At 37.3% G+C, this 27,191-nt stretch overlaps 1 protein-coding gene across 3 annotated transcripts in view; it reads left to right on the top strand.

Annotated features, from left to right (window-relative positions):
• GUCY1A2 (guanylate cyclase 1 soluble subunit alpha 2) overlaps positions 1 to 27,191 on the top strand; it is a 344,946-nt gene that overhangs the window by 58,580 nt on the left and 259,175 nt on the right. For all 3 annotated transcript variants that reach the window (XM_016921913.4, XM_522169.8, XM_016921914.4), the window contains exon 4: positions 19,534 to 20,252. In XM_016921913.4, the coding sequence (XP_016777402.3) occupies positions 19,534 to 20,252 (719 nt within the window). The remainder of the gene's footprint in view (positions 1 to 19,533; positions 20,253 to 27,191) is intronic.

Below are 27,191 nucleotides of genomic sequence, written 5' to 3'. Positions count from 1 at the left end.
AGGGAAAAATTGAATTGCTCTTGCAGAAGCCATCACAACAGAGGTCTCAGCTGATCTCTTCAGAATTGCCCCTGACTGGGGCAAGAAGGAGGTATCTTTTTGTTATGACTCCCCACTTTCCAAATGAACTATCTTTGAAAGCAGCTTCCCCTGCGGAGGCAGGTGGATCTTGAGCCGGCAGCTCTCTTCAGCTGAAGGCAATGCCTAGAGTCAGACTCAGTTGAGAGCTGACAGCTACAAACACTCCCAGTATCTGTTAGAGATGACAGATTATACAAAAAAGAAAACTTTAAACATAAAGTGTTTGGGCACATCATGAACATTATGAATCCGAGTACATAAAATATGTGTGAGTATGCACAAAAACTGGAGGGGACACTGAAAAAATGAACATGGCTGTGTTACAAAAGAAAAGAGAATCCATGAGAGCATAATCCTTTCACCAAATAAACAATGAAACCAAACAGATGATAGTTTCCTCTAAAATAATGAAAGAATTCATGTATATATTTTCCCCTCCTCACTCAATTTTAAAAGATGACCATTAAAAAAATTCTTTCAGGTCTCAGCCTTTCCCTTGTGTTTTATTTGTGGAATATGTTAGAGTGGGATAATGACATAATGACAAACATAGCTCAGTGTTCTGTGAGATCTACTTTGAGACTGTAACGAATATGAATAGTTGCTCCGCTTGGCATGCTTTTAATCTTTCCTAGGGTTGCCTCACCCACGATGCTAAAGAAGCAGTGCTTATGAGTTCAGTAAGTACATGCACCACTGATACTCATTTTCACGGCTCTACATTTCTTCCTTTTTCAGCTTAACATTTTATATATTCATGATCAAAATGGAATTGGGCATGAAAAATGTGAACGGCACAAGGCAAATAAATACAATACTAGAAAAACAGTTTGAGGTATATATGCTAGTGAAGAAGAATAAACCTGAACATCTATTTTCCCAGGTTAGAGCACATATACACAAAAGACTGTAATCCTGGCATAAAAGCTTCTCATGTTAGCTCCCCTTATCTGAAATAGACTTCCTATTTCTCAACTGCTTTCTTATTTCCTTCCAAAGCATAACTCATAGTATCCTTCCAAATCATACATACTGTGTGTGTGTTTCCTAGTGTACCCTTTTTTTTAATATTAAACAGTTCTTTAAAGCTGCCTTTAATGCACTTGGAATTACTTCTTTGAAAAATACAAGATGAGAAGACAGGAGAACATGAGAACTATTTTCAGATACTTTAAAGGACTTCTGTGAGAAGAGGAGATTTGTTCAAATCACCACCTAGTATATGAGGGTATATTAGAACTAGTGGACTAAAATTATAGGAATAGATTTTGCCCCACATGCAAGAAGGAAGGAATTTTGTAATTACTGGAGATATTCAGTTTTGGAAGAGCAAGCTTCCTGAGCTGCTCATCAGGGTGCTGTTTAAGTAGAGGAAAGATGACTGTCTATGAGATCTGCTGTGTTTTGAGAGAGATTGGACTGGTTATCAGTCAAGTTCTCATGTACTTGATGGCTTCATGAATCAATGTTATACTAAATGGTGTATTCACAAATTCTGCTTTAAACAAATATATACGTAATCATAAGATTTCATCTTCCAGAAGTATAGAAGTATTAGTATTGCTTGTGAATGCTGTAAAAATGCTGTGATGCTACTGTAATAGCTACAGCATAGAAACACAATAACATACTAATTTCTGTCACTCTTAACATCTAATGCTATTTGTCTAATGAAATACATTTTAGACCTTTGGCTAAGTATTTATTACCTAATTCAATAGGAAAATTGAAAAAAATTTCAGATTTCCATCAATTTCATTTCTTTACCACAACACCTTTTTTTTCTGAAAAAAAAAAAAAAAAAAAAAAAGTTTGTCCCTTTGCTCAGACTGGACTGCAGCATAGCTCCCAACACTTGGTTGGAGCAGTTGAGGAGGGTGAATCACAATTTAGTGATTTAAAAAAAAAAGTGACCATTTTTTTTGGAGGCGGGGCCAAGATGGCCGACTGGAAGCTGTGTGTTCAGAGGCTCCCACTGGAAAAAAAATCTAAGCATGTGAATCCTTCATCAGCAACCAAGGTATTCAGGTTCTCTCGTCAAAATTGACAAGAAGGCTGGCCTGACCACAGAGAGAAGGAAGAGCAGTGTAGTGAGACGGCCCATCTGAGAGCCACACGGGGAAGGGGAAGCCCCTTCCCCAAGCCAAAGGAGGCGGTGGTGAGTGAGTGCGCTAGGGAAACTGCTTTTTCCACAGAACCCTGCCACCCATGGATTGGAAGATCCCACTCGTGAACCCACGCCACCAGGGCCTAGCGTCCTAGCCTTGGAACATGCAGATTCTTATAGCCTCTCAGCTGGAGTCTGCTTAAGCCTATGGAACTCAGGAAGTGGGAGTTGCTGGGGGGGAGGGGGGAAGAAGAGGCAACCAGCACCAGCTGTGGCTGCCTGCTGTCTAAGCCATTTGAGCTCCTGGGGGGAGGGGCAAGAGTCAGCACTGGGACTTGCAACTGCCTAACACACTAAGCTCCCTGGGCAGGGTGAGCGCACCCATTTCTATAGCTCCAGGCTGTACTTTCCCCTGCTACAGCTAGAGCCAGGGAGGCTGGGCGACTTGCTCCCAAGACTTGTCCCCACAGCCCAACACACCCTCTGTGGCAGTCTGCGGCTAGAGTGCCTCTTCAGGCCTAATCCCAACCCATCATTCCTCAGTGGGCGGGGCTTCCCTGCAGGATCTCCAATAACTCCAGCTAGAGGCTCGGGGACAGAATTCAGATCTCCCTGGGCCTGAGTCCCTAGGGAGAGGGATGGCCACAGTCTCTGGGGACCAGCAGACTTGCTGTCTCCTCCTGGTAGTTCTGAGAAATCCAGGCAGCTCAGATGAGTGGGTTTCCCCCTAGTGAAACATACCCTCTCCACCAAAGGACAAAGTGCTTCATTAAATGGGTCCTGCTCCCTGTGCCACCCGATTGGGTGAGACCCTCCAACAGGGGTTGTCAGACGCCCTATACAGGAGTCATCCTACTGGCATCAGGATGGTGCCTGTCGAGGTCAGAGGTCCCAGAAGAAGGAGCAGGCACCCATCTTTACTGCTCTCCAGACTCCTTGAATGACATCTCCAGGAACTGGAGTGAATCACATGAATACGACCTGAAGTGAACCCCTAGCAAACTGCAGCAGTCCTACAGAAGAGGGACCAATTATTGAAAGAAAAACAAGCAGAAAGTGACAACAGCATCAACAACAACAACAACAAAAAAAAGGCCTCCACAAAAAACCCTATCCAAGGATCAGCAGGCTCAAAGACCGAAAGTAGACAAATTGAGGAAGGTAAGAAAGAATCAATGAAAAAATGCTGTAAACCCAAAAGGCCAGAGTGCTTCATCGCCAAATGATTACAATGTCAAGGGCACAGAACTGGAGGGAGGATCAGATGGACGGATTGACAGAAGTAGGCTTCAGAAGATGGATAATAAAAAACTATGATGAGCTAAAGGAGCTTGTTCTAACCCAATGCAAAGAAGCTAAGAAACTTGATAAAAGGAATTGCTAACTAGAATACCCAGTTTAGAGAGAAACATAAATGACCTGATGGAGCTGAAAAACACAGCATGAGAACTTCACGAAGCATACACAAGTATCAACAGCCAAATTGATCAAGCAGAAGAAAGGCTATCAGAGTTTGAAAACTACCTTACTGAAATAAGACATGCAGACAAGAATAGAGAAAAAAGAATGATCAAAGTCTCCAAGAAATATGGGACTTGATAAAAGGACAGAATCTGTGATTGATTGGAGTACCAGAAGGAGATGGAGAGAATGGAAACAAGCTGGAAAACACACTTCAGAATATTATCCAGGAGAACTTCCCCAACCTAGCAAGACAGGCCAACATGAAAATTCAGGAAATACAGAGAACATCATTAAGATACTCTATAAGAAGATCAACCCCAAGACACATAATTATCAGTTTCTCCAAGGTCAAAAAAAGGAAAAACTGTTAAAGGTAGCCAGAGAGAAAGGCCAGGTCACCTGCAAAGGGAAGTCCATCAGACTAACAGTGGACCTCTCAGCAGAAACTCTACAAGCCAGAAAAGATTGGGGGCCAATATTTAATATTCTTAAATAATTTTCAACCCAGAATTTCACATCCAGCCAAACTGAGCTTCATAAGCAAAGGAGAAATGAAATCATTTCCAGACAAGCAAATGCTGAGGGATTTCATTACCACCAGTCCTGCCCTGCAAGAGCTCCTAAAAGAAGCACTAAATATGGAAAGGAAAAACCAGTACCAGGTACTGCAAAAACACAGCAAAATATAAAGACCCATGACACCATGAAGAAACTGCATCAACTATTATGCAAAATAACCAAATAGCATCATGTTGACAGAATCAAATTCACACATAACAATACTAATGTAAATGGGCTAAATGCCCCACTTAAAAGACACAGACTGGGCCGGGCATGGTGGCTAACACCTGTAATCCCAACACTTTGGGAGGCTGAGATGGGTGGATCACCTGAGGTTGGGAGTTCAAGACCAGCCTGACCAACAAGTAGAAACCCCATCTCTACTAAAAATACAAAATTAGTTGGGCATGGTGGCACATGCCTGTAATCCCAGCTACTTGAGAGGCTGAGGTAGGAGAATTGCTTGAACCTGGGAGGTTGCGGTGAGCCGAGATCATGCCATTGCACTCCAGCCTGGGCAACAAGAGCAAAACTCTGTCTCAAAAAAAAAAAAAAAAGACACAGACTGGCAAATTGGATAAGGAGTCAAGACCCATCTGTGTGCTGTATTCAGGAGACCCATCTTAAATGCAAAGACACACACAGCCTCAAAATAAAGGGATGGAGGAAAATTTACCAAGCAAATGGAAAGAAAAAAACAAGAAAGCAGGGGTTGCAATCCTAGTCCCTGACAAAACAGACTTTAAACCAACAAAAATACAAAAAGACAAGGGTATTATACAATGGTAAGGGGAAGAATTCAACAAGAAGAGCTAACTATTCTAAATATATATGTACCCAATACAGAAACACCCAGATTCATAAAACTAGTTCTTAGAGACCTGCAAAGAGACTTAAACTCCCACACAATAATAGTGGAAGACTTTAACACCCCACTGTCAGTATTAGATCAATGAGAGAAAAAATTAAAAAGGATATTTAGGAGTTGAACTCAGCTCTGGATCAAGTGGACCTAGTAGACATTTACAGAACTCTCTACCCCAGACCAACAGAATATACGTCCTTCTCCCGTGCCACATGGCACTTACCCTGAAATTGAACACATATTTTGAAATAAAATACTCCTCAGCAAATGCAAAAGAACTGAAATCGTAACAGTTTCTTGGACCACAGTGCAATCAAATTAGAACTCAGGATTAAGAAACTCACTCAAAACGACACAATTTCCTGGAAATTGAACAACTTGTTCCTGAATGACTCCCAGGTAAATAATGAAATTAAAGCAGAAATCAAAAAGTTTTTTGAAACCAATGACAAAGAGACAACATACCAGAATCTCTGGAACATAGCTAAAACAGTGTTAAGATGGAAATCTATAGCATTAAATGCCCACATCAGAAAGCTAGAAAGATCTCAAATTGACACCCTAACATCACAATTAAAAGAGCTAGAGAGGCAAGAACAAACTAATCCAAAAGGTAGCAGAAGACAAGAGACAACTAAGATCAGAGAAGAATTGAAGGAGATAGAGACATGAAAAACCTCCAAAAATCAATGAATCCAGGAGCTGATTTTTGGAAAAAATTAACAAAATAGATAGACCAATAGCTAGACTAATAAGAGAGAGAAGAATCAAGTAGACACAATAAAAAATGATAAATGGGATATCACCACTGACCCCACAGAAATACAAACTACCATCAGAGAATACTATAAACACCTTTACGCAAATAAACTAGAAAATCTAGAAGAAATGGATAAATTCCTGGACACATACACCCTACCAAGACTAAACCAGGAAGAAGTTGAATCCCTGAATAGACCAATAACAAGCTCTAAAATTGAGGCAGTAATTAATAGCCTACCAACCAAAAAAAAAAGCAAGGACCAGATGGATTCACAGCTGAATTCTACCAGAAATATAAAGAGGAGCTGGTACCATTCTTTCTAAAACTATTCTAAACAATTGAAAAGGAGGGAGTCTTCCCTAACTCATTTTATGAAGCCAGCATCATCCTGACACCAAAATTAGGAAAAGACACACAAAAAAGAAAACTTCAGGCCAATATCCCTGATGAACATCGATGCAAAAATCTTCAATAAAATACTGGCAAACTGAATGAGCAGCACATCAAAAAACTTATCCACCATGAGCAAGTGGGCTTCATCCTTGGGATGCAAGGCTGGTTCAACATATGCAAATGCATAAACATAATCCGTCAGATAAACAGAACCAAAGACAAAAAGCACATGATTATCTCAACAGATTCAGAAAAGGCCTTTGATAAAATTGAACATCGCTTCATGTTAACTCTCAATAAATTAGGTATTGATGGAACATATCTCAAAATAAGAGCTATTTATGACAAACCCACAGCCAATATCATATGGAATGGGCAAAAGCTAGAAGCATTCCTTTAAAAACTGGTACAAGACAAGGATGCCCTCTCTCACCACTCCTATTCAACATAGTATTAGAAGTTCTGGCCAGGGCAATCAGGCAAGAGAAAGAAATAAAGGGTATTCAAACAAGAAGAGAGGAAGTCAAGTTGTCTCTGTTTGCAGATGACATGATTTTATATTTAGAAAACCCTGGCTGGGTGCGGTGACTCATACCTGTAATCCCAGCACTTTGGGAGGCTGAGGTAGGCAGATCACCTGAGGTCAGGAGTTCGAGACCAGACTGGCCAACATGGTGAAACCCTGACTCTACTAAAAATACAAAAATTAGCAAGGTGTGGTAGTGCACACCTGTAGTCCCAGATACTTGGGAGGCTGAGGCAGGAAAATCACTTGAACCCAGGAGGTGGAGGTTTCAGTGAGCTGAGAGTGTACCAGCCTGGGCAATAGATCAAGACTCTGTTTAAAAAGAAAAAAAAAAACCCTCATCATCTCAGCCCACAAACTTCTTGAACTGATAAGCAACTTCAGCAAAGTCTCAGGATGCAAAATTAGTGTGCAAAAATCACAGTCACTCCTTTACACCAACAATAGGCAAGCAGAGAGCCAAATCATGAATGAACTCCCATTCACAATTGCTACAAAGAGAATAAAATACCTAGGAATACAACTTTCAAGGGATGTGAAGACCTCTTCAAGGAGAACTACAAACCACTGCTCAAGGAAATAAGAGAAGACATAAACAAATGGAAAAAACATTCCATCCTCGTGGATAGGAAGAATCAATATCGTGAAAATAGCCATACTGCTCAAAGTAATTTACAGATTCAATGCTATTCACATCAAACTACCATTGACATTCTTCACAGAATTAGAAAAAATTATTTTAAATTTCATATGGAATCAAAGAAGACCCTGTATAGTCAAGACAATCCTAAGCAAAAAGAACAAAGCTGGAGACCTCATGCTACCCGACTTCAAAGTATACTACGAGGCTACAGTAACCAAAATAGCATGGTACTGGTACCAAAACAGACATATAGACCAATGGAGCAGTACAGAGACCTCAGAAATAACACCACATATCTGCAACCATCTGATCTTTGACAAACCTGACAAAAAACAAGCAATGGAGAAAGGATCTCCTATTTAGTAAATGGTACTAGGAAAACTGGCTAGCCATATGCAGAAAAGTAAAACTAGACCCCTTTCTTACACCTTATACAAAAATTAACTCAAGATGGATTGAAGACTTAAATGTAAAACCCCAAACCATAAAAACTCTGGAAGAAAACCTAAGCAATACCATTCAGGACATTGGCATGGGCAAAGACTTCATGACAAAAACACCAAAAGCAATTGCGACAAAATCCAAAATTGACAAATGGGGTCTAATTAAACTAAAGAGCTTCTGCACAGCAAAATAAACTATCATCAGAGTGAACAGGCAACCTACAGAATGGGAGAAAATTTTTGAAATTTTCTGACAAAGGGCTAATATCCAGAATTTACCGGGAACTTAACCATGTTTCCAAAAACAAAACCAAACAACCCCATCATAAAGTGGGCAAAGGATGTGAACACACACTTCTCAAAAGAAGATATTTACATAGCCAACAATCATGAAAAAAAGCTCAACATCACTGATCATCAGAGAAATGCAAATGAAAAGCACAATGAGATACCATCTCACGCCAGTCAGAATGGTGATTATTAAAAAGTCAGGGAATAGTAGATGCTGGCGAGGCTGTGGAGAAGTAGGAATGCTTTTGTACTGTTGGTGGGAATGTAAATTAGTTCAACCATTGTGGAAGACAGTGTGGCGATTCCTCAAGGATCTAGAACCAGAAATACCATTTGACCCAGCAATCCCATTACTGGGTATATACCCAAAGGAGTATAAATCATTCTACTAGAAAGACACATGCACATGTATGTTTATTGCAGCACTGTTTACAATAACAAAGATATGGAACCAACCCAAATGTCCATCAATGATAGACTGGATAAAGAAAATGTGGTACATATACACCATGGAATAAAATGCAGCCATAAAAATGAGTGAGATCATGTCCTTTGCAGGGACATGGATGAAGCTGGAAGCCATCATTCTCAGCAAACTAACACAGGAACAGAAAACCAAACACTGCATGTTCTCACTCATAAGTGGGAGTTGAACATTGAGAACACATGGTCACAGAGAGGGGAACAACACACACCATGGCCTGTTGGAGGGTGAGGGGTGAGGGCAGGGAACTTAGAGGATGGGTCAGTAGGTGCAGCAAACCACCATGGCACGCGCATACCTATGTAACAAACCTGCACGTTCTGCACATGTATCCCATTTTCTTAGAAGAAATTTTAAAAAGTGACCATAAAAGAGGCATTGGCATTGATTAACAGCTCTGAGTAAGCCCTCCGAGGATCTGTCCATGTGGAAATCATGCTTTCCTGCTGCCTCTTCTGTGGCTGCCAATTTGAACAGGGCTAGTCATCATCAGCAAAAGCCAGAATCTATGTACGTCACAGTAATCCCCTCCCCCACCTTCTGCACCAGCGGGTAAGAGACTGGTAAAAAGTAAAGGCGTGAGAAGTGATGAGAATACTTATCTGCAGGGAGATTCCAAAGCTTGGGAGCCACTGCCCTATTTTCAGTGTGGCAGATTGCATTCCAGAATAAGGGGCCAGGTGTGGGCACAGAGCTGAAGCAGGTGCTCCTGCAGCTCCTCTTTGTAATTAGCTCATGTCTGCTCATTCTTTGACTCTGCACCTCACTGCTGCTGGGCTGCTGCTGGGCTGCTGCTGGCTTTGTGTCTTCTCTGGCAATATGCCAGGGTGCTGAAGAAGGAAGGCTGGGGAATGTGATGAGCCCTTTGTCACCTGCCAGGTTGCCAGCATCTGATAGCAGGCATAGCACAGTGGCCTGGGAAGGCTGCCTGATTAGACATGTGCTTCCCTGAACCTGTCCCCTTCTTAGCACTCAACACCTGTGGCTCCTTGTTGGCAAAGGAACAAGAATTTGTCAAACAATAAGCATTCACACCTATTAAATTAGTCATTTGGCATAACTTGCCCAAGCTTGTGATAAAAGGCCTGCCAGTGAATACTGAAGGGTACAAAATATAGCAATGGAAAAATCATGTATGCACACATATGAATTGCTATCACTACATATATTATGCTTGGACATATGATCAGTCACATCCAGATGTATTTGTTTTCATTAACAAGGCACGGTACCAAAGATTAGGGTTACTATAGTGGTCTTCATTTAGTTTCTCTAAAACTCCATAGTTTCTCTTTCTGGACCTTAGCATATATGTTTCTTCAGTCTGGAATGGTTTCCTTCCTCCCCTATCTATCTACTCTTTTTTGATGGCCTAGTTGACATTTCCTTTTTCTTCTTCAAGAGGTTAAGTCTGGTTGAGGGATTGGACACATTAGCAGCTATTGTGTGGGAAATATTAGGCTGGGGGTAATCACAAGGTGCTTTGGAAGCCTAACAAGTAGAGACATCTATCTCGGTCTCAGAGTGTCAAGGAAAGCATTCTGAAGGAATTTTGGTGTGAAGATATGCAAAATAAGTGAAGCAGAGAACTAGCTAAGTGGGGTAGGTAGGAGAACAGAATCCTAGTTAAAAAACAAAATAAAACAAAACACAGAGCCAGCCATGTACAGAAGCCTGTAAATGAGAGAGATTGTTGAGCATGTTCAGGAAACTCAAAAGTGGTTCATAATGGCTGGTATAGAGGTGTGAAATGGGGGATTGAGAGAGGGAAGGATGGGCCAGTAAGTAAAAGCTGGACTAAGCCTTGCTGATTTTGGACTTTATTCAGAAGGCAACAGTCATTGGAGGGCTTTCCAGAGAAACAATATGATGAGATGTATAATTCTAGACTACTGATCATGGTGGCCTAAAACAAAGTAGTGGTATTTAGGATAGAGAGACTAGCAGAATGTCAGGGAAGATGCATTATGAACTTACACACAACACACACACACAATCGTAATTTTATTAAAATAAAAAAATCATATTCTAAATTATTTTGACAGTTTTAGCTTAGCTTTATATCATACAAAATCAAGCATCTTTTTACATCTTTTTTATGTTTGCTTGTTTTGGTTAAGGCATACATACAGTCCCCTAGATCTTCTAAAATATTTATTGCTTCATCTTTTGCATTGTAAGATTTTAATTGATCTGGAATTTGATTTTGTTTGAGGCATGAGATGGGATTTAATTTTATTGTTTTCCAGATGGCTAGTGCCATTTATTAAGTAAACCATTCTTTTCCCTTTGAATTGAAATACTGTTCTGTGGTATATTAAAACTTCTCATATACACAGATTTACTTCAGCAAAATGACATAATTTTATGCTTTTTTGCAATGTGTTTACTGGTTATTTTATTTTCATATCTCACAGTATTTTCTAGAACCTCCAAGATAATATTGAAAACGATGATAGCAAGCATACTTGTCAAATTTCTGATTTTAGTTAAAATGTTTTTAGTATTTTGCTCTTTAGAATAAGCTGCTTCTGGTTTTTGGAAAAGACCTTTTATTATATTTGAACAGTTTCTTTATATCTTATTTTATTCAAAATGCTTATTAAGACTTGAATCTCACACTTTTCAGAATCTACTGATATGATCATATTTTGTTTACTTTTATGAATGTAATAATTTATGCTGATATATTTTCCACTGCTGAACTACCGTTTCATTTCTGATATAAATCCTACTTGGTCATGATGATTTATTCTTTTATAAATCGCTAGATTCTATCTGCTACTATTTTTGCAAATATTCATAAGAGAAATTGGTCTTAGTATACTATATCAGCTTTTGACATAAAGTTATTTGGGATTAATAAAAAGAATTGAGTGATTTTAATTTTTTTCTATGGCCGGAAAATATTTTAAAAACTTTGCAGTCATCTAGTTTTTTTCCTAATTGCTAGCCAGAACTCAGGTTCTTCTTGGGTCAACTTTGGTCATTTATACTTTGCCAGATACTTACCCATTTCCATTCCATTTACACATTTGTTCACAGCAAGTTGCATGTTTCTTTTCTGATTTATCTAATTCGTCTTAATATGTGCCTATGTATTCTTATTCCAATTTAGTTACTTTCTTTCTTAATTTCAGCTTTTATCTATTAATTCCTACTCCATAGTTTTTTTCTTAAGCTCATTACAGTTTTCTTAATTTGGAAGCTCTTTATTTACTTATTTATTTTTGTTGCTGAAAACATTTCTGGCATTTTCCTTGAGTATAGTTTTGTTGTACCTCAGAATTGTGTATGATGCAGGCTCCTTTTTATTGATTTCTAAAAGTTATAATTCCAATTTTGACTTTCCCTGTAATCCAAGAGAATGTATTGCTTAACTCTCAAATATATATGCCACCTTTTGGTTATTTCTGTTTATTATTAAAAATGTGATCTGTAAAATCTTTAAAATATTTTATGGGGTTTTTATGATCAAGTATTTGAGCAATTTTTGTAATTTTACATACATATAATACATACATATGTACATATACAAATGTTTTGAGTTTGTTGCTTTTGCTATTTTATTTTTCTGACTTTGCCTTTTTGTTAGTTTTTATTATTAACATTTATTTAATTTCTCTGATTTTGCTTTTTATTTTTGATCTTTTGATTTCTCAAAAGGACACATTAAAGTTTTTCACTAAAATTTTATTTTTATCAAGGTTTTCTTTTATCTTCATTGTTCTGTTGTATATAATTTTAATTTCTCTATGATTTTGCTGATCTATTCGTTACATAGCTTGGTACTGAGAGACATGTATTAGTGTTTCCTACTATAATTATAGTTGTATAGATTTCTTCTTTCATTCTTTTTTTTTTTTTTTTTTTTTTTTTGTGAGATGGGGTCTTGCTTTGTCACCCAAGCTGGAGTGCAATGATGCGATCTTGGCTCACTGCAACCTCTGCCTCCCGGGTTCAAGCGATTCTCCTGCCTCAGCCTCATGAGTAGCTGGGATTACAGGAACCTGCCACTGCGCCCAGCTAATTTTTGTATTTTTTAGTAGAGATGAGTTTCACCATCTTGGCCAGGCTGGTCTCGAATTCCTGACTTCATTATCCACCCGCCTCGGCCTCCCAAAGTGCTGGGATTACAGGTGTGAGCCACCGTGCCCAGCCTCTTCTTTCATTCTTAATTTTGAAAATATATAATTTTGAAACTATATAATGCTTTATTGAAATATGATTTACATACCATGCAATTTACCTAACAAAAGTGTACAATTCGATGGTTGTTAATATATTCACAAAGTTTTGCAACCATCACTACAATGAATTTTAGAACATTTTCATCACTCCAAAAAGAAACCCCATACTCATTAGCAATTAATTCCTAATTGTTTTTGCTTTATATATTTAGCTACAATGTTGCTTGGTTTATGTCTCTTAGGTCTTCTTTGTAAATTGTGATTTTGTTTTACTTTGTCTCTTTTTATTCTGTTTATCACTTCTCCCCTTATTCTACCTTGTTGATATTAATATTGCCCCTCCATTGCTGCTTTTTTTCTTGCAGTTTCTTTGAATTCTTTGCCTGTTGACTCATTTTCAGCCTTTTATTTTTTAATCACCTTTTATAAGTACAATTCTTGTGAGAGTTTTCTCATTTAATGGGATGATTTATTCATTTACATTTACTTTAATCCGTGAGCTATATGATTTTCTTGATTTATCATATTTCTTTTACATTGTTTTTGTTTCTGGTCTTTTGCTGTTTTGATCATGTTGACATATACATAATATTTGACCTTGTATTTGGAGAGTTCTACTCCAATTTCCCATTTCATTATTGATTATCTTCCTTTTTCTCTTAGTAGAATTAGACCCATGGGTTTTTTATTATTTTAAAACAAAATATCAATTATTTTCTTTCTAAGATTATATTATTCCTATCCCCCCAAATCCCCTGAAGAAGAAACTTTTAGAATAGGTTCACTTTTCTCCTCTCTACCTTCTCCCCTCTCCTCACCATCCAAGTCCTGTGGTTTGCTGAGATTGTTTAGTTTCAGAATATGAACAAAATTTACCTTGTGGTAGTTTGGTAGTTTTTCTATGTATCAGTAGCTTTTTTGTTTGTTTGTTTGTTTTTTGAGATGGGTTTCGCTCTTGTTGCCCAGGCTGGAGTGCAGTGGTGTGATCTCAGCTCACTGCAACCTCCGCCTCCCAGGTTCAAGCGATTCTCCTGCCTCAGCTTTCCCAAGTAGCTGGGATTATAGGCATGCGCCACCATGCCCAGATAATTTTGTATTTTTAGTAGAGATGGGGTTTCTCCATGTTGGTCAGGCTGGTCTCGAACTCCTGACCTCAGGTGATCCGCCCGCCTCGGCCTCCCAAAGTGCTGGGATTACAGGCGTAAGCCACCGCACCCGGCCTGTATCAGTGATTTAAAATTAATGTTCATACTACAACTGTCCAGGTAATAGGTCATTATCCATAATACATGTCTAATATGTATAAATGTGTGGACATTTGTATGTATGTACACATTTGTATATGATGTGTATGTACACATACATCAGAAAGCATGTGTCTATGTGTGTGTTGTAGGGTTCATTGCTCACTAATGTGTCTACTTTTCCTTCTTCTCTCAACCAGATTCCTCTACTTCTTCATTCTGAGTGATTTCTTGTTCGATTAATGTGTTGTTTTTTTTTTTTTTTTCATTTTCTAAGGTGTTTCACTGAGTGATGGAATCTCTGAATCTTTGCCAGATACTCTTCTGGGTGATAAACCTTTAGGTTTCAGTTCTCTCAGTATCTCACCTGTATTTTTCTCTCATCATCTAGCTTTCATTGTTGCAGATGAAAAGTAAATTTTTTTTAATTACCTGTTTTCTCTTGCAACTTAAAAGATCTTCTTTATCTCTCTGTCTCTTTTTTTTTTTTTCAGGAATCCAGCCAGATATTCTTAGGGGTGTGTGTGTGTGTCTGTGTTTCTTATCATTCCTGGTTGCAATTTATGCTTTTTCCATCTGTAGTTGTAGGATTTTCCATGGTTCAGGGGAAATTCTCTCTGTAATTCATTTAGTTATAGTCCTTCTTCCATTGGTTTCTTTTTTCTCATTCTACATTATAGTGTTTTTAGAGTTTGTTCCTCTAAATATGTTTATGGAAAATAGAAGGATCACAGAAAAAATACTACAAGGGACTATCTGCTATTTTATAAGAAAGACACGGACATGTGCTTTGTGATTTGAAAGGAAGGAGTAACACTGATAGTTTTGTAGTGTATGTTTATGATACTGCACTTGTTAGATGTGGTTATTAGGTGAAAAAATTCGTTTCAAAGTACTCACATGGGGGTTGGCTTCATCTTCATTATACCACATTTCTCATTGTTAAAATTTATTTTTGATGTATGTTTTAAAACATAAATTCACAGATTAAAAAATTTTATTTTAAATTCAGGGGTACATGTGCAGGTTTGTTATATAGGTAACCTTGCGTCATGGGGGTTTGGTGTTCAGATTATTTTGCCACTCAGATATTAAACCTGGTACCGTTCAGTTATTTTTTGTGATCTTCTTTCTCCTCCCAAAGATGGCTCCCCAGTGAATGCTTCCTGACATTTACACTCTTCTACAGTAATTTTCAGTACAAGGTGTCACTCTGTCACTGACGCTGGAGTACAGTGGTGCAGTCACAGCTCACTGCAGCCTAGACTTGCTTGGGCTAAGGTGATTCTCCCACCTCAGCCTCCAGAGTAGCTGGGACTGTGGGCCTGCACCACTATGCCTAGCTCTTTTTTTGTATTTTTAGTAAAGACAGGGTTTAGGCATGTTGCCCAGGCTGGGACCACCTGCTTTTTTTTTTTTTTTTTTTTTTTTTTTTTGGAGACAGGGTCTCACTCTGTTGCCCAGGCTGGAGTGCAGTGGCATGATCACGGGTCACTGCGACCTCAACATCCTGGGCTCCAGTGATTCTCCCACCTCAGCCTCCCAAGTAGCTGGGACTACGGACTACAGGCATGTACCACCATGCCCTGCTAATTTTTTTACTTTTTTCTAGATATGGGGTTTCACCATGTTGGGCAGGCTGGGTCTTGAACTTCTGGACTCAAGCAATCAGCCTGCTTTGGCCTCCCAAAGTGCTAGGTTTACAGGCATGACCCACTGTGCCCAGCCTAACCTGTTTTTTTATTTAAGTCTCCCTTCAAACATTGTCTCTCTGAGGAGAGGCAGATACTGTTTTTCTTCTACTTCCGTGGGTACTCCTGTGTACCCCTGTTGTAGCCCAACCATAATGTAATTTACTGTTTTGTAGGGGCCCATGAGAGAAAGTCATGTGTCTTTTTGTTTTCATATCCTTAGATGTGGCACAAGTGCAACCTTAAAAGGTTAGTAATATTCACCAAACAAATACTTAGATGAATGCTTAATTTCTATGAAACAATGCTTATTCTCCAGGTGTCAGGCATTATGCCAGTGATAGATACGCAGACATAAATAGGGCAAGGTCCTTGTCCTCGAGAAATGCCATCTGAGGTGGGGTGGGATAGCAGATGAGAGACAACAGGGCCAGATCATGAAGGAACAGATCGTATTTCATTTACAGCTAAAGGATGCCAGCATTTTTGCTATTCACCTTTTTAAAGAGGTGAATTAACAGTAGTTAAAAATTCTAACTTAACTTACCCATTAATAAGAGCAGCTTTGTTATAAATTTTGCCACTTGAGGAAATGTATTCTTATAGACCCAGATGTCAAGCTGTCATAGAATCTTGTGATGTGAGGAGATTAGCATTGTCTATATGTTTCAAATGATTTACTGTAAGTAGGGGGTTTGCGTCAATCGTAGGCGGAACTTTGGGAGTCAGAATTGCATCAGTTGTCTGAATTGAATTACTTTGTCTGTGCTTTCTGAATTTTGAGATTAAAGTTTAAAATCAAAGTCTTGGCTATTGACTTGTAGTATATTTGTAAAAGTTGAAGTAATCTTTTCTTAGTTTTAATATTTTCAAATCTAATAACTTTTTTCTTTTCTGATCTTGTGCAGTTTAACAGTTCTGGGAATAAAAATCTTTATTAGTTAATTGAATATTATGGGTTTATATAGAATTGTCATTCATAATATTTTAATGTAATATTCAAAAAAATCATTTTTTTTTAAGTAATACAACAGTCACTTTAGCATCTGGTATTCCTTAGCATCATCATTTGAAAATTAACAATATTGTACCTTAAAGTACAGAGGTCCTTTATAAAGCAGCAGGCTTTCTAGTTGATAGATTGCTGCGCATAGAGTAGTTTTTAGTTTGTTGCCTATGGTGAACTTACTTCTTATTTTCTGGATGATTCTTTGGGATCCTGGCATTAGGCACAGAACATAAGCTTACACTGTATTGTCTTTACATTTGTGTGCACCATAACTGTGAGGACCTTTTCAATGTTATGAGAAATGCAAGTTAGAAGAACTTCTCTTTTTCTCTTCAATGCACATGGACCTGAAGTCTTTTGAAAATACAGTTCTTCAAAGTTTAGAAGCAATCCATGGAATATTTTCAGTGACACATGGAATATTGTAGTTCAGCATATATGGTCAGTTTATAGGAATTTTTATTTATTCTGTATTTAGTTTTTAATAAGAATTTCATAACTGGAAGATTTCATAGCAACAAAGGACTGCCATTGAATGTGTATATAAATTTAACTTGTATCTTAGAGTTTTCTAGTTATAACATAGTGATGGTGATGTAAGGATTTGGCATAGAAAGAAGTTTTAGTGAAGGAAGTGAGAATTAATGTTCATGCAGAGTAATCAAACCAGGAGAGTATGGTTTGATAAGCCAAAAGAGATGAGAGTTTTAGGAGGAAGGGATGATTAATAGTGTCAAATTAAAGGAAAAACAGCAAACAAGGTTAAGTAAGATAAGGACAAAACAGTATGTATTGATTTAAGTATTTATGAAAGCAGTTTCAACAGAGCAGTCGGAACAGGAGACTAATGGCAGTAAATATTGTCTATCTTGTTTTCTCTTCTACACTAGAGAACTGGACAGAGAAGTATTATTATTGTCTATTCTGGCTGACATTATTGTTAGTGAATGCAACACATGTTGAAGAGCAGTCTTGTAACCTGGCAATGTGACATGAGTGGTGATATTTTTATCTTAATAAGTGACTTTCTCAACAAGTCTTGAGCATCCAATCCATGAAACCAAAATGAATATGAAATGCTTATTAATAAAGGGACTGTTTCTCACTTAGGTTTTCTACTCATTTTCCTATCACATTGATTTTAAGAAGTTCTTTGTCAAACTGACTTCTTGGCTACCAGAAGTTTTAGACTCTATAGTAAGCTCTTAAAGAATATTAGATGTGCTTTGACTATTTTAAAAACAATATTATTCACTCTGTTCATTTGCCTCACTTCTGGCTGGGAGGAACACTCAGGGAATGATAAAGGTAGGAAAGCAGCTAAGCTGTAGACAGCCTAGATTGCTCTGCACTCTAATGGGGCGCTAGCAAAGTGACCTTCTTTTCCCAGTCCTGCCTGATTTGCAGGACTTCAAATGAGATGATGGAAATGGGGCAAGAAAATATGAATATGTAAACTACATGTATTGATTTCAACCAATGTCAAAGGAGAAGCAATAGAGTTTAGGTAGAAGCTGTCTTTAATATGCAGGCCAAAATCTTTTGTATGTGTTATAGTCCTCTTTGGCACATAAATTCCCTCATTTTTCCTCAGATCATCCTCAAGGGGGGATCTTGTGATCACATGTGATCCTGCTTCTTATTATGATAGAATACATTGTGCACACTTATTTATTTTTCATTGTAATATCCAGCACTATAAGGTGGAACTCTTTTGCCAGGGCATCAGGGAGTGATTATATATGGAGAAAACTTAACAATAACCTTTAATTCTATCTCATCAGATTCCTCCTCCATGCCTGGCTGCCCTTACTTTTGTGGGTGAAAGAATGTAAATCATTCCAGAGTTCTGTCATTATTATTTTCTTGTTTTTTCTCCTTTTCCCTGAGGTCTAGCTGACCTGCATGTCTTTCCCCGAGATTGCTAATGTAAGCCTTTTGTTTCCACCAGATAGCTTGATGCCTATCCCCATTCATGTGCCATAGATTTCTTTTCTGGTTTATATTTTCCACTTAATACATGCATTTCAATAAGAAGTAAGATGATAATATGGATGTAATATGGACATAATATGTAGGCAACTTGGATATTCTATGAAGAATGGGGAAATCATTAAGAAAAAGAAAAATATATTATTTATGATAACTACTGCAAGGCTATTGAAAGGTGAACAGCTAGATTAGCAACATTTAAAAAGCTGATGCTCTGGGAGTTAGGGGGAAGGAAGGGATAAACAGGATTTTTAGGGCAGTGAAAATGCTCTAGGTGATATGATAAGTGTATACATATCATTATACATTTGTTTAAGCCCACAGAATATACAATATTAAGAGTGAGCCTTAATGTAAACCATGGAGTTTGGATGATAATAATGCATCATGTAGGTTCATGGATTGTAATAAATGTACCACTCTGGTGGGAGATATGATAATGGGGCAGGCTGTGCATGTGTGGGGGCAGAGAGATATGGGAAATAACTGTGCCTTCTGCTCAATTTTGCTGTGAATCTAAAACTGGCCTAAAAATATGTAGTCTATTTAAAAACAAACAAAAAGGTTCATGTTCATTAACATTTTAGAGGCATCCTGAAGATGAACTGAAATTTATATTTTCTGATTCAAGATGAGTGAATTAACCTATGTGGAAATTTGTGGATCTAAGAGAAATAACCTTTGTTACTTTATTCAGTAGTTACTCTTTTGATAAGCACTTAAAAAGATATAAATTCAATTATTTATATTAGACTTCACTAACAATTGCTTCCCATTTACCTCTAGGTTTGAAGTTTGAGGAAATTCAAGAAAGATTTGGTGAAGAGTTCTTTAATATATGCTTTCATGAGAATGAGAGAGTCCTTCGAGCTGTAGGTGGCACTTTGCAGGACTTTTTTAACGGCTTTGATGCTTTGTTGGAACACATTAGAACTTCTTTTGGAAAACAGGCCACTCTGGAGTCACCATCTTTCCTATGCAAAGAGCTCCCTGAAGGTACTCTCATGCTCCACTACTTCCACCCTCACCATATTGTGGGGTTTGCAATGCTGGGGATGATTAAGGCTGCAGGAAAGAAGATCTATCGGCTGGATGTGGAAGTGGAACAGGTTGCAAATGAGAAGCTATGCTCTGATGTTTCAAACCCAGGCAATTGTAGCTGTCTTACTTTCCTTATCAAAGAATGTGAAAATACTAATATCATGAAGAACCTTCCACAGGGAACCTCCCAAGTTCCTGCGGACCTCAGAATTAGCATCAACACCTTCTGTAGAGCCTTCCCTTTCCACTTGATGTTTGACCCCAGCATGTCAGTCCTTCAGTTGGGGGAAGGTCTAAGGAAGCAGCTTCGATGTGACACTCACAAAGTGCTCAAGTTTGAGGACTGCTTCGAGATCGTATCTCCAAAGGTTAATGCCACCTTTGAAAGGGTCCTGCTGCGACTGTCTACCCCGTTTGTGATTAGAACCAAGCCTGAGGCTTCTGGCTCTGAAAATAAAGACAAGGTAAGTGGCTATGGACTTGAGATGGTGATGGGAACTAGAAGAGTGGATAATTATTTCAGTAAATTACATGGTGGCTGTACTTGTAATTATTTAGGCAAGAGAGCTTAAAGTGCCATTTAGAAGATTACTGGTCCCTGGATGTATGTAAAAAGATTTGGCCTCATTCCCAGCCATTTTGCATAGTGTCTGCCTCCTCCATTAATTTATTTCAGCATATAAAAAGAAGACATTTATTAATACCAGCTATAGCAATTACAAAAATGATAGAACTCACTAAAAACCTGATAATATAAACACATGAATATTTCCACTGAATGTAGTCAAACTATGAGAAATATAGCATTTCAACATTGTGGGGCGTGACTGCAATATCTTTAAATACATATGCTAAAAGTTACCTTCACTTTGAATATGTTCTTTTCTAAATTTCATAATCTAGGAACATCTGGTTTACATCCTATTTTTGTCTTAATATGCAGAATAATGTATTCCCCAAAAGTTGATAATTGACTATCTCGAGACTTCTTTTCTGTTTAAATTTTAGTATTAAAATAGAGATTCATTGCTTTAGAACATGATCTCTAGTTGAGAGAATAAAGTGAAGACTAGGAAATTTTTTGTGGATTTCTTTGAATCCCCTTTGGGAAATCTGGATTATAAATTATAAATAATTGATGAAAAGACACCAGAAATAAATCTTAAAATATTTGGGTTTAAATGAACAGTTTGTCCCTCAGGTAAAATATTTTAAAAAGTCAACATTAAAATAGATAATAAAATGCAAAGAAAAATAAACCATGATTTTTTATATTTAGTAATATGCTTTCAGTGATTAAACGGAAAAACAACATTAATTTCCAGGACAGAAATTTGTACAGTTCCATTCAGTTTCCAGTAGAGTGTCTTTTCAACATTTTGTACTAGGGCAAATAAAGTTCTTTTAGGCTATTTAGCCTGTTTCCAAGCATTTGAGGGAAGCTATTAGCTATTAGAAATGACAGGTTGCTCTGGGCTAAAGGAAAGAAGAGTTGTAGAAGTAATTAAAGACTCAGTGAAAATACACATATTCTGGAATAATAATAAATAAATGAGGAAATAGCCCTCTGAAAGCAGCGCCTAACTTGTTTTTGAGGATTTTATACAGCATTAGTTTCATGATTGATGATTTTTATAATTTTGAAGTTCAATGGAAAGTTTTTTTAAAAAAATATTCGAGAAAGATGGCTGGGTGTGGTGGCTCACACCTGTAATCCCAACACTTTGGGAGGCCAAGGTGGGCGGATCGATCACCTGAGGTCAGGAGTTTGAGACCAGCCTGGCCAACATGATGAAACCCCATCTCTACCAAAAACACAAAAAAACGAGCTGGGCATGGTGGCGGGTGCCTGTAATCCCAGCTACTCAGGAGTCTGAGACAGGAGAATCGCTTGAACCCAGGAGGCAGAGGCTGCAGTGAGCTGAGATCATGCCACTTCACTCCAGCCTGGGTGACAAGAGTGAGACTCTGTTTCAAAAAAAAAATTATTTGAGAATGATAGAAAGATGCACATTTATTCAATATGACGAAATCAGGTGGTTTAGGAAATTAATAATGTTTTTATCATACAAGTTCAGTGATTTGAAAATATCTAAGGATAGACCTGGATTCCAGTTTGGCACATTTGGATATTTTAGTCTGAATGAATTAGTATTATTTGATCATATGATGTTTTAAATACAAATTGTCACATATGTATATTATATGTATGTTTAATAATTGCTACCCATTTTGAAGTCCTTTAGAATGGAAGAAACTTGTTAAATGTGTATTTTTGTTCACATTCGTAGTTGCTTTAAAACGAGTTATTCTTTCTCTTTAATTTAGGGAATATCAAAACTATCAGTTCTGTTTTACAGAAGTACAATATTTGGCTAGGAGAATTTGAAGCATTTTTGGCCTTTAGAATTGAAGTTGGTGTTTTTGGAAATATTTCTGAACTAGAATATATTATTATCAATGTTGTTGCTTTATATATTTTATCGATTTGGGAAAAATTAATTCATTTTAAAATTACTGCTTCAGGTTTTTTCCCCTTATATTTCATTTGGCTTCTATTTCTATTTAATTTGTATACCAGGGTAAGAAATAGACATAATGAAATGATGACTCAAATGTCAAGGCCCCCTGCCAATTCCAATAATAAGGAACTGTGCTCATTGAGGAGATGCAATTATCATTTAAACATGTTAGTGGCAGTTTAAAAATAAAGTAATAGGCAGGATTTTTGGTTAAAATAAGGATAGAAATCTACTCATCCTTATATTTATTTCTGCTTACTCACCTGAGTTTGCCAGAATGGGACATTTGAGAGGTTACAGTTGCCCCAAATTGATACTATGGTCAGTAAGGTTGTCACATACAGTCTTACCCAGATGAATAACATTTTTAAATTAGTCATCAAATTTCACATTTACAGTTTATTAAAACATGGAAAGAAGAAAGAAAAATAATATGTAAAAATTATGTTTTTGTTGATAAATTTGACTTTGTCTTCATTATTTTCCCCATAATAGCTATTCTTGTTAATGTATACCTCTATGATGTCTGAAGTCTCTAATTTTTTAGTTGGCTTTTATAAGAAAATGCTATTTTAAAATAATTTATATTCCTTCTTCTAATATTGAGGGCTCTCATAATTTAACTGTTTTGTTTGTGCATTTAATACCAATGAACCACTACGTCTGCCATAAAAAAAAAAAATCAAGAGCAAGCATGTCACCGAGGGGCATCTGACGCAGTTATCAGTGGCAGGATTCAACAGTCTTGAGGTTAGAAAAAAACTCTTCCAGATGGCTTGACCAAGCTTTGATTCTATCACTTGGTTTCCTCTACATTTTCTCTAAGTGATCATCCATGCCTCACATATTCTTCTCTCTCCCTATTTTCTTTTTCCTCCTTATAGTATTCGTATGTTTTCATCTTTCCCTAAACTCAACTTCCTGTCATCATCTTCTTTCCTTATCAGATGTCAAACATTAAGTATGAATGAATTGGTTGTTTTTAAAAAACCCAACAGATTCAGTGTAGAGAATAAAGACTGAATTAATCCATGTTAATTTGTGCTGTGTATCTCTTTCATTCCATGTATATCAAATATTGTTCTGAGAATTTGGAAATGTATTGCCTAGATCTTTTGAATTACAAGACATTGTGGTAAATTTGAGATGAATTTTTTTGCAGCTTAATGAGCAGTTTGCAGTTAATATTTAGTCCATGTAAACATAACCTACTGATATAGATTACAAAGCTTCTTGGTATGGAATGAATCTTGTTTGAGTGAATAGCTTTGTTAGAAATGAGAGTAATAGCACATAGCTTCCTTCTCTGCCAGGTAAGGTCATGATGTGTGGTGAAAGTATCAACAGGCTGGGAGAGAGGTGTCTCTGACAACCATGATCTTAGTAAATCTTTTTAATGTCTGCACCTCAGTTTTATACATTGGAAATTAATGAACCTAGACAAACTAATATTTTTACTCCTTTACAAATCATACTTAACATATATACATATATATATATATGAGGTCAATTGATCATGAAGATTTTTTTTTTAATTTTTTTTTTAATTTTTATTTTTGGAGATGGAGTCTTGCTGTGTCCCACCCAGGCTGGAGTGCAGTGGTGTGATCTCAGGTTACCGCAACCTCCACTTCCCTAGTTCAAGCGATTCTCCTGTCTCAGCCTCCCGAGTAGCTGGGACTACAGGTGTGCACTACCACACCCAGCTAATTTTGTATTTTTAGTAGAGACTGGGTTTCACCATGTTTGAGGCCAGACTGGTCTCAAACTCCTGACCTCAGGTGATCCACCCACCTTGGCCTAACAATTTGCTGGGATCACAGGCGTGAGCCACCGCACTTGGCTATGAAGCTTTCTTTCATCTCTATGTTTCAATGAATTCAGATGCATTTTAAAAGAGAGGTGCGGAGAATCTGACTTACCTACCATGAAGGGCTCATCTTGTCATCAAGAATTAGTTAAAATAATTCTCTGATAGTTTAGGCTGCCTACCTCAGAAAGTTATTTGGGAGGATTAAATGACATAATCCATGTAAAATTCTTAGCATCTTTGACCCCAGGGATAAGCACTGCATAAATGTTCATTATTACTTCTACTGCTATTATTATTTGTGTTCCTTTCCACCTATAACAGTCTCCGTATTTATTCCCCTATTCACTTACTGCCTTATAGATGAAAGCACCAGGTATCAGTAGGTTTGATAATTTTAGAGAAATATTGAGCTCACCTAACATCTTCCTAAAATATGCCTTGGACCCTGCTGCTTGTCTCCTTAATAAAGACTAGAAGACCACTTGTCACACATTCTATAGGAGCTCTGTTTGGATCTGCATTTTATTTACATACTATCATTGTTTTAAAATCTCTGGTCTCTTTGTCAGATTGATGAAGGTTTGGAATCGAGTTTTCATTACCTGTATCTGCTAATGTCTTTTATGTTCATTTATCAGAGCATTGTGCAGTAACTTCCAAAATAAAATGGATGTGTTAACTTAGGCACAACCTGAAGCAGCAACGGATTTTGAGAAACAATAAATAACATGAGTTCTTCTGACATTTTTTTTTAGTAGCAACGCTTGAGAGAACTTTAATAACACCTTGGAAGGAACCCAGCATTTGAAATACATCATCCCTGCGACAGAGCAATAGCATTGTTATTCATCTTCACTTTTGTTCTCAGGGTTGGAACTGAGGAAAAGCATAACAAAAACACATTTCTTTTTTAATTCGCAGAAATATGCTCTCATTTGTCTTATTAATTAGAAGCTACAATCAAACGCTGGGAAACAATTTTCAAAGAATAAAGTAGGAAATGTCTGGTTTTCTGTGGCCAAATCAGTTTTCAGAATACTCTCTTATCTTTTCTAGACAGTTGCCCACCTTTTTCTGAGGCGATGATTGAAAAGTTTTTAAATATTTATTAATCTTACTATACCATAATGAAACCGTTGAAAGACAAGTTTCATCTTGCTGTCAAGAATACATTATTTGACTTCAACCTTAATTTAATTTGAGAAAGTGTGAGCATTTCTTCTTTGTTCAGATAATAATATTTTATTAGAGAATTTCAAATATTGAACTGTAGTTACCTTTAGTGATGAACAACCTGACATTAGAGCTTTCTCTATACATTAGCAGAGCTGAGACATGACTTCGTTCAGAATTACCTGGAGTTCACTCTGTTCTTGTAAGTATGAATGAGACCTTTATTTTTAATTTGTGTGTTGCTTACCTTTCTCTAGAACTGCTCTCTGATCATTGCCCTTTTTTCTTTTAATGTAATTTATTATTTTTTAATAATTTGAATTTCATCTAGATTCAGTGGGTACATGTATGGGTTTGTTACGTGGGTATATTGCATGATGCTGAGGTTTGGGCTTTGACTGATCCCCTCACCCAGGTCCTGAGCATAGTGCCCAATAGTTTTTCAACCCTTGTCCCCCTTTTCCCATCCAGTAGTCTTCAATGTCTATTGTTGCCATCTTTATGTCCATGAGCACCAATGTTTAGCTCCCACTTTTAAGTGAGAACATGCGGTATTTGGTTTTCCGTTCCTGTGTTTGTTTGCTTAGAATGGTGGCCTCAAGCTGCATCTTTTTTTATGGCTGCATAGCTGCATCCAGCTATGTGTTCTTTTTAATGGTTGCACAATATTCCATGATATATATGTACTACATTGTCTTGATCCAATCTACCACTGATGGGCACCTGGGTTGATTCCCTGTCTTCGCTATTGTGAATAGTGCTGCAATAATCATATGAGTGCAGTGTCTTTTGAGTAGAATGATTTATTTTCTTTTGGATATATAACCAGTAATGCAATTGCTAGGTCAAATGGTAGCTCTTTTTAACTTCTTTGAGAAATCTCCAAACTGTTTTTCACAAACGCTGAACGAATTTATATTCCCACCAACAACGTATAAGTGTTCCCTTTTCTCCACAGCCTTGCCAGCATCTGTTGCTTTTGACTTATTAATAATACCCATTCTGCCTGGTGTGAGATGGTACCTCATTGTGGTTTTGATTTGCATTTTTCTGATATTTAGTGATGTTGAGTTTTTTTTATATGTTTGGTGGCTGTTTTTATGTTTTATTTTGAGAAATGTCTGTTCCTGTATTTTGCCTATTTTTAATGGTGTTATTTTTTGCTTGCTTAACTTCCTTATAGATTTTGGTTATTAGACCTTTGTTAGATGCATAGTTTATGAATATTTTCTCCCATTTTTTAGGTTGTTTACTCTGTTCATTTACTTTGCTTTTCAGAAGCTCTTTAGTTTAATTAGGTCCCACTTGTCAATTTTTGTTTTGTTGCAGTTGCTTTTGGGACTTAGTAACAAATTCTTTCCCAAGGCCAGTGTCCAGAATGGTGTTTCCTAGGTTTTCTTCTAGGATTCTTACTGTTCGAGGTCTTACATTTAAATATTTAATCCATCTTGAGTTCATTTTTGTATATGGTAAAAGGCAGGGGTCCCATTTCATTCGCCTGCATACAGCTAGCCAGCTATCCCAGCACCATTTATTGAATAGGGAGTCCTTTCCCTATTGCTTATTTTTGTCAACTTTGCTGAAGATCAGATGGCTGTGTGTAGCTTTATTTCTGGGTTTTCTATTCTGTTCCACTGGTTTATGTGTCTGTTTCTGTAATAATACCATGCTATTTTGGTTATTGTAACCTTATAGTATAGTTTGAAGTCAGGTAATGTGATGCCTCTGGCTTTGTTCTTTTTGCTTAGGATTGCTTTGGTTATTTGGGCTCTTTTTTTTGGTTCCATATGAACTTTAGAATAGTTTTTTCCAGTTCTGTGAAAGATAATGATGGTATCTTGATAGGAATAGCATTGAATCTGTAGATTACTTTGGGCAGTATGGCCATTTTAATG

The sequence above is a fragment of the Pan troglodytes genome, chromosome 9, assembly GCF_028858775.2.
Source record: "Pan troglodytes isolate AG18354 chromosome 9, NHGRI_mPanTro3-v2.0_pri, whole genome shotgun sequence".
NCBI classification, from domain to species: domain Eukaryota; kingdom Metazoa; phylum Chordata; class Mammalia; order Primates; family Hominidae; genus Pan; species Pan troglodytes.
This window is presented reverse-complemented; position numbering and strand designations above follow the sequence as displayed.